Raw genomic sequence first — 13,908 nt, 5'->3', positions numbered from 1 at the left:
ACACGACTTCAAAGCTCTGCGAGCATTTGGTCTGGCAAAGATATTAAGCCCAACCGTTTCCCAAAGGCGTGGTTGACCCGCCTCCCTGAAATGCCTCAGTTTGCTACTGGTCGAAGCCAGAAAAGGCTGTGACGAAGCTTAAACCAATCACATCACTCTTTCCTCTGACGTATGTGACGCGACGGAAACTGCTTGAGTAACAGGAAGAAGATAAATACCTCCAGGGCTGCTCTTTGCTCCGTTTTCAATGAGAACTTCCCGTTGAATGCTTTCAATACAGCATCTACCGCTGTGTCAAAGGCTTGCCGCTGCTCCATGTTCGTAATGTTTCTAGTGAATGAAGCGCTTCCGGCATAGATTCTGTAAACAATCTATGGCTTCCGGTTGTAGTTCTACTACGTCACTGCCTTGAACATGCCTCTACCCAGGGCCGTTGGAGATGCTCAAAGTTGATTGGCTCCCGATTTTTCGGGAGCTTGGAAGAGCTGGAGATAGCTTGCCTTGCCAGACTAAGCTCGCAACAGGCCCCCGTGTTGCGTCACACTTAAGGCCTCTGCATGCTCTTGCGACAAGGCTTTCGCAGATAGCTTTTCGCAGACAGTTGTAATTTATCGTTGAGCGGGGAGTAATAGGCGTGCGTGATGTTATTCACCGCTACAACGCAAGGGGGCGCGAAGTCGCGAAATCGCTAGGAGTAGTTGGTGGGTGTGGTTAGTGGAGTGTTTATCCTCCGGTTACTTATAATGACTAGAATTGGAGTCGTATAGATGTACGTACTTCCTCACTTCCTCGATCAACCGCTCTTCGTGCTGCTCCATCTTCGCTCGAAGTTTTTAAAAATGCCGGTCGTGAAAACAAACCAAACCGGGAAAGTAGGGAAGTGGAAGTGCGTGTACAGCGGATGTAGAGTGGACCAATCAGAGCCCTCTTGTCTGCGAGGCTTCTGCGGTGGTCACAATTTTTGGGAGGTGCGCGCAGAGCGTCTGCGAAGGTGGGGGGGCTACGCAGACGCTATCTGCGACGCCGTCTGCGAGGACTGCGTTGTCAGCATAAATTGGCCTTTAGGATGGGTGGGCCCAGGCTAACTACTACTAGGCTAGGCTAGTTACAACAAATCCATGGTCCTTTACTGCCGCCTACAGACGAATATTGGTAACTACCTTGGATCACTTTTGTGTCCCCACCAATGTCAAAATCAAAGTTACTCCCTTGTTTTGTTGTATAAACAAGCATGTCATTGATTCACAGGAAACTGATGACTAAAAGGTCAGGAAAAACATCCTAAATAAAATATTTTCTATTAGACTCGAGTTTGTTGTGAAAATACAGACTATGATCATACTAGTAAGAAAACAATGCAGACATTAGGTGGCGCGCATGCGTGTTTCAGGACCCCGTGCCACAGCAGTAGAAGAAGAAGAGCGGCGGCTTGACGAAGCCAAGCCCCGCCCTGTAACTTCCTTTTTCACGGTGGCAGTCAGAGAGACACCATGAAGGCGTCTGGCACAGTATGTAATTTATCAGTTTTAAGTGAACATTGCTCACTATAACCTCGTGTTTATGTGTTATAACATCTTGTAAGATGTCTTCAGAGTTGTTTCCGGTCGATAATGCGATATAAAAGCGCTAAAAAGCAGTTAATTTGATGGGCCTGTTAGTTACAACATGGCGGCCGGTAATGTGTGAGGAGCCATGTGGTGTGAGCCGACTGTTTATTCTTATTAAGCGTTGCTTCGGCAAATATATGAACGTTTACGACTAGAGATTTAATATTTCCCTTGAAAGCGACTGAATATTTTCGCTTGATTATTGTTCTACAGAGGGCGAGAGAGAGAGCATGTGTGTTGTATAGTGTAGAGATGTAACTTGGGTGAATAATAATAATATATTTGCTTGTGATTATATCACGTTCATAAAGTTGTGGTGAAAATGATGCTTTCAGAACACCTTTCACCTGTTAACAATAGTGTTTTGAAGGAGCTGGATTCATTTGGCATGAGGATGAGGTGACCTCAAGCCCAGATTTCTGTACTTAAGCCTTGCAGCCTATGAGTTTGTTTTAATACAGCTACCTTTGTCTTTCTCAGTATTGAACATTTGAGAGAGGAAGTTTTGAGCATTGTTGGTGCTTATGGTTTTTGCTTCAAAGGATGACTAGTTGCTTGCCTTGCCACTCTTTTAAACATGTTTTCTTCTTGGTGGTCTAGCTATAATAATGAATACTTAAGTGTGTGTTTAACTTGTTATACACCTTAAGTTTTCTTTCTCTAGCTTAGGGAGTACAAAGTTGTTGGGCGTCTGTTGCCCTCTGCTAAGAACCCGACTCCTCCTCTGTACCGCATGAGGATCTTCGCCCCCAACCATGTTGTGGCCAAGTCTCGCTTCTGGTACTTCGTCTCCCAGCTGAGGAAGATGAAGAAGGCGTCTGGAGAGACTGTGTACTGCGGCCTGGTAAGGATACAGGAAGATTAAAGTGCATATTCTGGACCAATTTTGTGTTTTTTTTTTATTTTTTATATGAAAGTATGTCCCTTTACACACTCATCCAGAAGGGTAATTTTGCACAAGGCCATCTGTCTACAGCAGAAAAAAATAAAATAAAACGCGTCTGGAAAAATCCCAAAGGAGTCTGGAGCCAGATTCGTGACGTTATCTGCGGAAGCTTTGCACGGTTTAAGTGTGTAGACCAAGCGCTCCCATTGTCTGGTCTTTTAGAAAACGATGAGTACTAATCCCATCAAGATTGGTGTTGCTACACCCTCCTACGATAACCATTTTAATAATTGCGTGATAACGTTGAAGAAATTTGCAGAAAACCACCAGGTTGTTTTCTCATAAACAAACCAGTGCTGACGTAGGATTCAGAGGGAGGCGTCCCGCAGATGATGTCACGAAAATCAGTGTTTGCTGGGAAATCCAAATGCCACGTTTTTTTCAGAGGCAGACCAATGCGCCTCAAATGGCTTGATTTCACCTGAATTTTTCTGGTATTGCGCAAGGTTAAAAAAATTGCAGAGAATGCAGAATGTTAGATATTTGACCAAAGTTTAATATAAAATAGGAGAATTACATTGATCTTGCTCCTGAATTTACCCGTGATATGCACTTAAGATGCAGTCATGAAGATTGTATTGAAAATCTTTGCACACAAGATTGTATGGAAATTCTTGCAGCATTAAGGATGGGCATGTTCAAAATCAGGGAACATCAAACTGGGCTCTTTACATTTTGGGCTTTTTAAGCCCATTTAAAAAAAAAAAAACAACTTTTTACCCCAGGGCTCGACATTAACTTTTTAATCCACTTGTCTAGCCGGACAAGCAGTAAGATTTTTACTTGTCCGGACCATAAATAAATGAATAAAACAAAACACCCTACTATGTATTTGAGTTCAATGAAGGGAAAGTGATTAACAAAGTTTATCAAAAAGCAGGTTTAGTTTAATTGTAGTAGTCCTTGGATCAAAAAACATGATGGGCTCGACTGATGCATAAGGTTTCCTTTATGTAAGTCTACCACAACAAGACGTTGAACTTTAAGCTGTATCGTCCTTACAGCACAGAGAAAACTGTTTTAAGGCAAACATTTCACGAACTTATTTCCACGGTACACAGCTCATAAAATAAAGACCCAAATCTCAAATTACACAACGTTAAATTTTATACACATATGGTTCTATAAGTTACAAATCTTCGACAAAAACATCATACCTTGCTGTGCTATCCAAGGAATGCAAATATGTATGCAATAGTCCTTCTGTCATTAAACGTATACAGTGCAGTAGTCCTTTCTTCTATCATTAAAACATGTGTTGAAGACAAAGCTCAAAGTTGTGCAAGTGAAGTGCAAAGTGCTGATAATCCCAACAGGCCCAAGCAAAGTAGTGTTCACCCACCAACTACCTTGAAGGCTGTGCAAAAACTACGGCGCTACCGCCAGGACAAATTTCAACACTATAAGCCAGCCTTTCTCAACCGGGGTGCCATCAAAAAATTATTTATTCTAACACTGAAGTGAATTAAAATTCCAAAAAACGATAGTTACGCTAATGCAGATCATCGCCGCCTCATGCATCATCAAAATTTGTCTCACGGCTCCCTTTCCCATGTCACAACATCACTGCCGGGGTCAGCGTGACTGCGTATATTTTATATGGGGGTGCCTTGAGAATTTGCATACTTCTGAAGGGTGCCATGACTGAAAAAAAGGTTGAGAAATGCTGCTATAAGCATACAGTATTTCTGGGTCAATTCACACATACAGATCATATTAAAGATGTACAAAATTCAGAATATTTATGATCTGAAAATAAATTGGACACATTTTACTCACAACCAATGTTCCCTTTTCTTTTCCTTTTTCCAATCTCAAACAGCACAAATACAAAACCTCAATATGGTCCTTTACAGTAATCATTATGCTTTAATGATTTTTTTTTCAGTAAAACTTTTAACAATAAAAACAATGATCCAATGCTCCAATTATGGTGCATGTGTTGTAACCCATTACCTGATCTGCAGTTTTAAGAGTTAGACTTTCCCAAACTCAAAAATTCTGGAGGGAAATAAAGTTTAATCTTGATTAATCCAGTAAAACTTGGAAGTATAAGTTAGTTTAATGAAATGAAACCAAAAGAAAACAATTTGGACATAATGAGGGTGACAGAATCGTGTTGTGAATGAAAACAAGCCGTGAGTGAGTTCGGCACTGTCGTAAAATTCCCGCAAAATATTTTGAGAAATTTGTGTTCATGTGTACCATACCAAACAAAAATACAATGAATGTCTGAATAAAATGAAGATTTCCCACAGATATTTATTTTATTGCGGTATCTGATCGCCATTTTGATGAATTTAAAGTCTAATAATTTATAATTGGATATTACAACATGGTTATTTTTAGATTAGAGAGAGGTTGGATAAAACTTTATTGATCCCTTTGGGAGGGTTCCTTCAGGGAAATTTAAATTCCAGCAGCATCATTACCGAATGAATAGAAAATAGAGAACTTCTAGATAAATTAAGTCTTAACATATACAAGTATAAAAAAATAAAATATGAAGAAAAAACCTAGCAGGATACAGCCACCTGCTGTACTGGCTTCCCTGGAGTTTTGTAAACAATAATACGGCCAGATCACTGAAGGGATTGAACTAGTTTTGTTGAACTTTACTGATGTAACTCTTGGAATAATTACTATAAAAATTAACAAATATTCAACTTGTCCTGTCTCACAGGCAGATGTGGATTTAACTTGTCTGGACTAAACATTTGTTTGTCCTGGACAGTCAGACTACTGTTAATGTCGAGCCCTGCACCCTTGAAGAAAGTTGAGGTGCTTATATTCACTTTTTGCCCGCACCTTACCCAGAGCATGAAATGTAAAATATGATGCACAGATAAGTTTAATAGACTGCAGTAGGAATTTGATTGCTGTGTATATTGTTTTCTAAAAGACTGCTTGTGCTGCATTATTGTGTTTGGAACAAAACCTTGTCTAATTCCGACTTGCCCCCCATAGGTTCATGAGAAAACTCCCCTGAAGGTGAAAAACTTTGGCATCTGGTTGCGTTATGACTCTCGTAGCGGCACCCACAACATGTACCGCGAGTACAGAGACCTCACCACCTCCGGAGCTGTTACCCAGTGCTGTGAGTACCATGATTTCACAACTTTTACTGTATTGACAAATATTTGCAACTTTGTTATTAAAGGGAGGAAAAGCTGCACACAAACCCAAAGGTCATTATGTGTGTGTATAATGCTCTTGCTATGTGTGCGCAAAGAAACAGGGCCTTGTCGCCTTTCATAAGCTCTTATGTGCCATTGGAAGTGAATTCAGGGTTCAACATCAAGCTGATGATCATATAAATTTTGGACTTTAATGGGTTTTCTCATGCATTCTCACCTGTTTGTTCATTCTGTTGAATTGTGTTTAGACCGGGATATGGGAGCTCGTCATCGTGCTCGCGCTCATTCCATTCAGATTATGAAAGTGCAGGTGATTGCAGCCAACAAATGTCGCCGAGCTGCGATCAAGCAGTTCCATGTAAGTGTTCATTCTTTAGTCATTCACCTGCAGATTTGACTGAAGGGGTGGGTTCCCCCTTCAATAATGTTTTATGAAGAAGCTAAGCTCGGAGTTCCTGGTACTCTTGAACCTGCATGTGCAGTCTTCACGTGTTCCGTGCTCCTAATCAGCAGGTTTCTCACTGGACTGGTACTGTTGCCAGTTCAGCTTTAATACCTGCAAGAAAAAATGGCCGGGTACCTCTTCCAGATCAAGTCTATTGTCTTAACATCTGGCGGCTTTGAAAACTGGCGACATCCTCCTGCAAGGTTTTAGTTTAGGAAGTAAATGTGTTCCGTGGCTAACGCAATTCATGTCTCTTTGTCTAACAGGATTCCAAGATCAAGTTCCCTCTGCCCCACAGGGTTCTGCGTCGCCAGCACAAGCCCCGCTTCACCACCAGGAGGCCACAAACATTCTTCTAAAGTGTATATTTGCAGTCCTGTTTATTGGAAAATTAAAAAGTCACAAAATTAAACATTTGTCTGACTTTTTTTTTTGGGGGGGAGGCAGATGTCTTAAGTATGCTAGAAAAGGAATAAGATTAAGTTACTTTGACAAGATTCAAGTAATCTTTAATGTTTGAATAGTAGTAATTTGTATAAAATAATGACTTTAAGGGTTAATGTTTGATTCCTTATTCAACCAGTATGTACAAAATAGTTTAGCTCAAAAGAAATCCCATCTTAAATTAAATTATTGTTAATCGGTGACTAAAATTCATTGTCTTCTGAAGTTGGCTCGGCGTGTTTTAGTAAATTAGATTTTCATCAGCAAATTAAATGCCGTTCTTGTAGGAACATTGATATTTGTTTCTCTGCTTACAATGTGATCATGTGAGCCATTAACGAAGCCTAAATCTTATGTTGATGCTGTATTAGAAAATTTAGAATCTCAGGAATTCCTGTTTAAACACCAGCATTCTATCTCGCGTATAGGGTTTTTTTGAGTCATAAAACTTGTCTGAAACCGAGGCGATATCTTATTTTCAACATGTGGACTAAAATATGTTGCAGTGCAAATTTGTAGTGATGCTGAGTCAGCTGTTGAAAAGCGTAGTGTTGGTTTTCTTCTACTAGTGATCAAAAATGTCCCCAGTGTACCATGCGACACTATATTAGGTGTATAACGACCTGTAAAAGCAATAAAAATAAGTGGCTGATGTAAGCAATGTTAAAGGAAGGCATTTGCATTCAAAAAGTACTTTAAGCTAATTAGAAATTTTAATTAGAAGTCTTGCCTATATACAGGTGCTGGTCATATAATTAGAATATCATGAAAAAGTTGATTTATTTCACATTCAAAAAGTGAAACTCGTATATTATATTCATTCATTACACACAGACTGATATATTTCAAGTGTTTATTTCTTTTAATTTTGATGATTATAACTGACAACTAATGAAAACCCCAAATTCAGTATCTCAGAAAATTAGAATATTGTGAAAAGGTTCAATATTGAAGACACCTGGTGCCGCACTCTAATCAGCTAATTAACTCAAAACCCCTGTAAAGGCCTTTAAATGGTCTCTCAGTCTCATACAAAATGTGGGGGTATACAGGTTAATCAGGGTTAGTATATATGAGAGTTTTGTTGTTTGTAAAGGTTTTACCCCGTTTAAAACAAAGAAAAAAACTCTCATATATACTAACCCTGATTAGCCTGTATACCCTGTATGCCCCCACATTTTGTATGCTGCTGAATCTGTCCGTTTTTCAGTAGCTTTGTATAAACAATAACCGCTAAATGTAATGCAATGTTATGTAAGGTGATCGCCTAGGCATTCTCATTGTGAAAAGTAAGTCACATGTACATGGACTGGCATTTAATGTTGTATTTGTTCCTTTCTATTTGTTTTTTGTCTGTTCATATTCTTTTTGGGGGAGTAAAGTCAGTTTAAAAATGCCGTTAAATGCATAGGCCTATACAGTAGGCCAAGTTTAATGACCTTGAGGTTATCAGAGGTCATATGTCGTTTTACAAATGAAAAATGAATTCAGCACCCAAACATTTAACAAACAAGGCCATTTGCTAACTTCATTAATCATTTTAGTACATTTCATTCCTTAGAAAGCTGAGAAACTGGGTTCAGCTGAGATGTTTACAGGCCCAAAGTTCAATGACCTCTAGAGGTCAACAGAGGTCAGATAGAGCTCGGCATATTGCAGATTTGAATTCGGCACACCCAAATTGACAAAATAAGGCTGTTTGCCGACTTTGTCTCAAAAATGCCTTTAACTCCTTAAATAAGCACTTTTTTGAATTTTGGTACCAGTCTATTAAGCCCTATACAATTTATAATTTTATTAGACAAGTTTCTCAGATAAAGACTAAAACCATAGACATGCTGATTAAACGGTATATAATATTTTTGTTAGTGTCTCAGTATGGCATCATTAACATACTGGAGGTGCTGAGTGAGTCTCCTGGTAAGAAAAGCTTATATGATCGCTTGTTTTCAAGCAATGTCTTGGTTCAACGATACTCCAGTGTGAAATATGCAAGTGGATTGTTGATACTTCAGGGCTATTTTTATTAAGTGACTGCATTCTGAATCCACCATATGGCCAAAAGTATGTGGACACCTTACCATCACACCCACGTATACTTGTAGCTCTTCCTCAATCTGTTACCACAAAGTTGGGAGCACAAAAGTATAGCCTTGACTTGCAACCACGTGATCAAAATCTGCTACGTCGTGAGTGTCTGGCATGTTAGTGCATATACAAAGCAACTCCGATGGAAGCAGCTGAAAGCGTCTGTAAACGATGCTGAATTTCCTCAATGTTACCATGATTTGAATGGTCCAGTGAAGATTCGATGTAAAGAGATGTGTGGTTTTGACCCATATTATTTTTAAAAAGTCAGATTTTTCTGAAGACAAGATGCTTCTACCGACCATCGAGTACCCAGATATCACGTTCTAACTGGTTTGGCTGACTTCGTGGCTCAACTAATCTCAAATGAAGGCTTGTAAGTCCCTGGAAGCCTATAACTTCTTTGGATGGGTAAATACTTTATTAAACCAGTCAATGATGATAAAGCAGTTGTATTTGCAAGGGTAAGTTAGGGCTTCTTTTGCCTTTAATTTACTTCTATGTGTGAACAACAGACAATTCACCAGCATCGGACTGATCTGTTTCAAAGGAGATAAAGATCAGTTTGGAAATCTTACATTTATGGAAGTTTAGAAATAATAGTACTTTGTTTCAGTCAAAGGGTGGCACTGTCGCCTCACAACAAGAAGGTCCTGGGTTTGAGTCCAGTGGCCGATGAGGGCCTTTCTGTGTGGAGTTTGCATGTTCTCCCTGTGTCTGTGTGGGTTTTCTCCGGGTGCTCCGGTTTCCCCCACAGTCCAAAGGCATGCAGATTAGGCTAATTGGTGGCTCTGACCATAGGTGTGAATGATTGTGTCTATGTGTCGGCCCTGTGATGACCTGGCGATTTGTCCAGGGTGTACCCCGCCTCACGCTCGTAGTCAGATGGGATAGGCTCCAGCTTGCCTGCGACCCTGTACGACAGGATAAGTGGCTACAGATAATGCATGGATGTTTCAGTCAAAATTAGCTGACCTGGTATTAATTTCTCAGCTTCAACTGTGGTGTCTTGGACCTCCATGTGCGAGCTACCACATGTAGCTTCCACTAATTCAGCCGTCTTCCTCCTCTTTTGAGCTCTTTCATGTCGTTTGGCTGCCGAAGAATCAAGTCCAACCTTGGACGAAACGTAGCCCATTTTCTGAGTGGGTGCGCAGTCTGGATTGTTTCTGTCATATTATAATACATAGGGCCAAATTACTCAATTCTGATTGGTCAATTAAGGGGGGCTTTTTTCCTTAACACGGGGCCATATTTCTGAAATGCTATTGGCTAGTTTGTTGCTTGGTTACGGTTACAAAAATTAGCAAATTTTGTCAACAAAATGGCTGACTCTGCTGACTCAGCAATGCCGCGTTTCGCCATATTTGACGAAGAAATGATAAACCAGTTGAAAGCTGCAAGCGAAAATAAAAATACCCAAAAAAGTACGATTTTTTGGCTTTCCATGTTTAAGAAACGGGCCACAGAAAGACAAATAAACGACTCTCTAGTGGCATATGAATGCTGTGAGTTAGACGAGGTGCTATTGCAGTTTTTTTGTCATGATGAAAGACGCTTTAGAAACTGATTCAAATGTGCAAGATAGTCTTGTGCTCTGATTGGTTCAGAAAACATGAATGGCTTCCAAAGTATGAATTTGGCCCTATATATTATAAACAAGTAATCGTATGGTTCCTCGTAAAATTAAGGATCAATTTCACTCGTGATTTCAAAACTTTGAAATCACTCGTGAAATTAATCCTTAATTTTACTCAGCCCCATATGATTACCTATACTAATTTTGCTGGTGCTCCTAGAAGCGAAATGGTAATACATGTGTTAAAATTATAGCAACGACCAAGTGAACCACAACAAGAGAGTGCTCATTTTATAGCAAAATTCTACCATGATATTATTTAGAAAGCTTTTAAATCTCACCTGAGATAAAATGATTACTACAAACACAAGTTGTTTTGGTTTTAGCCTCAGTTAAGTCATCATCAGCCCTGCCAATGTTGTTCAGCCATGCTTGTCTCCTCTCCATACTAAGCTTCAAAGTTTCCTCTCCCTCTTTCTGAATCACAGACAAACTTCTAAAAAATCTGAATTTACCATGGTCACAAGTACTGTTGTGCCCACAACCATACACAGCACAAAGATATGGCATAGCTAAAAGAACACTTAAAGCAGTGAAAACAAAGAGGGTTGTGCATGCGTGACTATAGTGTTTTTTTGTATGGAATGTCACTTGACCCCGCATTTCTATATCTACCAACATGGCTGACATCCGAGTTTCTAATTGGCTTTGACGTCATTGCAAGTCAAGGATAGAACATCTTTGTATGCTGCAGCTTTACAATTTCCCTTTACTGGAGCCAGGAAGCCCAAACCTGTTCCAGCATGACACTGGCCCTGTACACAGAGTGAGCTCCACGAAGACATGGTGTGTTAAAGCTGGAGTGGGAGAACTCGAGGGTCTTGCAAAGAGCCCTAACTTCAACTCCACTGAATGCTGACTGCAACCCAGGTCTTCTCTAGTGCCTGACCTCATTAGCCATGCTCCAAAATCTAGTGGAAAGCTAGAAGAGTGGAGGTTATTATAACAGGAAGATAAATCTGGAATGGGATGTTCAACAAGCACATGAAATGTGATGGTCAGGTGTCCACAAAGAACTGTATATATTAAATAACTAAAATGCCTGTTTTGACTGTGTGTACAGAGGATATTACACAGTCACGCGAAGATATGAATTTTATCTTTGAGTGGTGAATGTATATTTTTCAATATTTTAAATATTGTGTTGAAATATTTTTCAACATAAGATAAACTTCATATGTTCTTTATATTATATGGACAATACTAATGTTTGAACTTAGGATGAGTTCAGAAATCAATATTTGGTGGAATAATCCTGATATTTAATCACAGCTCTCATGTGTCATGGCATGCTCAACACCAGTCTTTCAGGTTGCTCTTGGGTGACTTTATTCCACTCCTGATGCAAAAATTCAATTAGCTCAGCTTTGTTTGATGGCTTGTGACCATCCATCTTCCTCTTCATCACATTTCAGAGGTTTTCAGTGGGGTTCAGGTCTGGAGATTGGCCTGGCCATGACAGGGTCTTGATCTTGTGGTCCTCCATCCACACCTTGATTGACCTGGCTGTGCAGCATGGAGTACTGTTCTGCTGGAAAACCCAATCCTCAGTTAGGGAACATTGTCAGAGCAGAAGGAAGCAAGTTTTTCTTCCAGGATAACCTTGTACATGGCTTGATTCATGTGTCCTTCACAAACAAAAATCTGCCCCATTCCAGCCTTGCTGAAGGACCCCGAATCATCACTGATTCTCCATCAAATTTCACAATGGGTGCGAGACACTGAGTCAAGTCAAGTCAAGTCAAGTTTATTTGTATAGCGCTTTTAACAATAAACATTGTTGCAAAGCAGCTTTACAGAATTTGAACGACTTAAAACATGAGCTAATTTTGTCCCTAATCTATCCCTTGTAGGCTTGTAGGCCTCTCCAGGTCTCCGTCTAACCATTAGACGACCAGGTGATGGGAAAAGCTGAAAATTGGACTCATCAGAGATTAACTTACTCTAGTCCTCTATGGTCCAATCCTGATGGTCTTTAGCAAATCTCAGCCTGACTCTTCTTTGCTTCTCGTTGATGAAGAGCTTTTTTCTAGCTTTGCATGACTTCAATCCTGCCCCGAGGAGCCTGTTTTGAACCATCTTTGCTGTGCACTTAACCCCAGCTGCCATTTGCCATTCTTTTTGTAGGTCACCTGATGTCATCCTAAGGTTGTGGAGTGACATTCCAAAGAGTTGATGATCATCCCGGTCAGTGGAGAATCGTTTTCGCCCTCTGCCAGTCTGAAACTTTGTTGTCCCCAATGTCTGCTGTTTGACCTTTTTCTTATGAACTGCCATCTTTGAAATTTTGAGGATGGAAGCAAGTTGGTGCTCACTGTATCCCTCTGCCAGTAAAGCCAGAATTGAACCCTTCTTTTTCTCACTCAGAACTTTTCTTTTCAACTCTTTTGGCATGATGAATATATATTTTTGCATTCCAATTAAATTTAAGGTACTACTAGCACTGTTTTTGTCATCCAAACTGATCCTATTGCAGTGTTGTAGTCAAGTCACTAAACCTCGAATCCAAGTCCAGCCTCAAGTCCCTAGTGTTCAAGTCCAAGTCTCATCTCATCTCATTATCTCTAGCCGCTTTATCCTTCTACAGGGTCGCAGGCAAGCTGGAGCCTATCCCAGCTGACTACGGGCGAAAGGCGGGGTACACCCTGGACAAGTCGCCAGGTCATCACAGGGCTGACACATAGAGACAGACAACCATTCACACTCACGGTCAATTTAGAGTCACCAGTTAACCTAACCTGCATGTCTTTGGACTGTGGGGGAAACCGGAGCACCCAGAGGAAACCCACGCGGACACGGGGAGAACATGCAAACTCCGCACAGAAAGGCCCTCGCCGGCCACGGGGCTCGAACCCGGACCTTCTTGCTGTGAGGCGACAGCGCTAACCACTACACCACCATGCCGCCTCAAGTCCAAGTCATTAAAAAAAAAAATTGAGTTGAGTCAGAGAACAAGACTCCAACTGCACCACTGGACGATGGTTGTTTTAGTGCCATTAACATTAGTTTGTTCCTGAACATGACATATGAACAGGTGAATGTGCTTCTCTTTGTCAGGGAGTGCAAAGTATTCTGTCAGAGATGGTTGGGAGATAGATGTACTGTAAGTGCAGAAGGTGTGTTTATTAATACAAGTGGAGACATGTAAACAATCCAGAACAGCAGGCAAAATTGTAAAACGGTGAAACAGGCAAAAGGTCGAGCGAGGCACAAACAGGCTATCGTAGACTCGGCAGAATCAAAGACGAGAAACAGGAAATCAGGGATCAGGAAACCACACAAGGAAATAAGGCTCAGTAATATGTCAGCAATGCAACTCAATACTTCGCAAAGTAAGTGTGTTTTCACAGTCTTTATATAGGCATGCTGATTGCGCCTTAATCCTGTGCAGGTGTGAGTCATTTATGGCATGTACATGAGAATCCGCTTGACAGGCACACTGTCCGGAGCACACCTGAGAGTATCTGATGCACACACCGAAGTGCCCAGGTGTGACACTCTTGCATGAAATTAGTACAGAAATTAATGTGTATATATGCCTGTGGCAGCGGGGGCGTGGTCAAGTGCCGGTCTGTGACAGGAGGGCGGAGTCAGGGAAGGTA

At 40.7% G+C, this 13,908-nt stretch overlaps 1 protein-coding gene and 1 non-coding gene across 2 annotated transcripts; both read left to right on the top strand.

The window, feature by feature from the left end:
• The first annotated feature begins 1,406 nt into the window (after window positions 1-1,406).
• Window positions 1,407-6,547, top strand: rpl18a (ribosomal protein L18a). The gene is made up of 5 exons (XM_060914363.1): window positions 1,407-1,508; window positions 2,272-2,451; window positions 5,521-5,650; window positions 5,939-6,048; window positions 6,402-6,547. Exons 1-5 carry the CDS (start codon window positions 1,491-1,493, stop codon window positions 6,492-6,494), a joined length of 531 nt encoding a protein of 176 aa, XP_060770346.1. The 5' UTR covers window positions 1,407-1,490; the 3' UTR covers window positions 6,495-6,547.
• On the top strand, window positions 5,723-5,853 carry LOC132882330 (small nucleolar RNA SNORA68). The gene has a single exon (XR_009654196.1). It is a non-coding gene; the product is annotated as a small nucleolar RNA SNORA68 (small nucleolar RNA).
• Window positions 6,548-13,908: the final 7,361 nt, after the last annotated feature.

This window comes from Neoarius graeffei, chromosome 2, assembly GCF_027579695.1.
Source record: "Neoarius graeffei isolate fNeoGra1 chromosome 2, fNeoGra1.pri, whole genome shotgun sequence".
Lineage (NCBI taxonomy): Eukaryota > Metazoa > Chordata > Actinopteri > Siluriformes > Ariidae > Neoarius > Neoarius graeffei.
The sequence above is the reverse complement of the archived record's forward strand: the minus strand, read 5'-3'. Positions and strand labels throughout refer to the sequence as shown.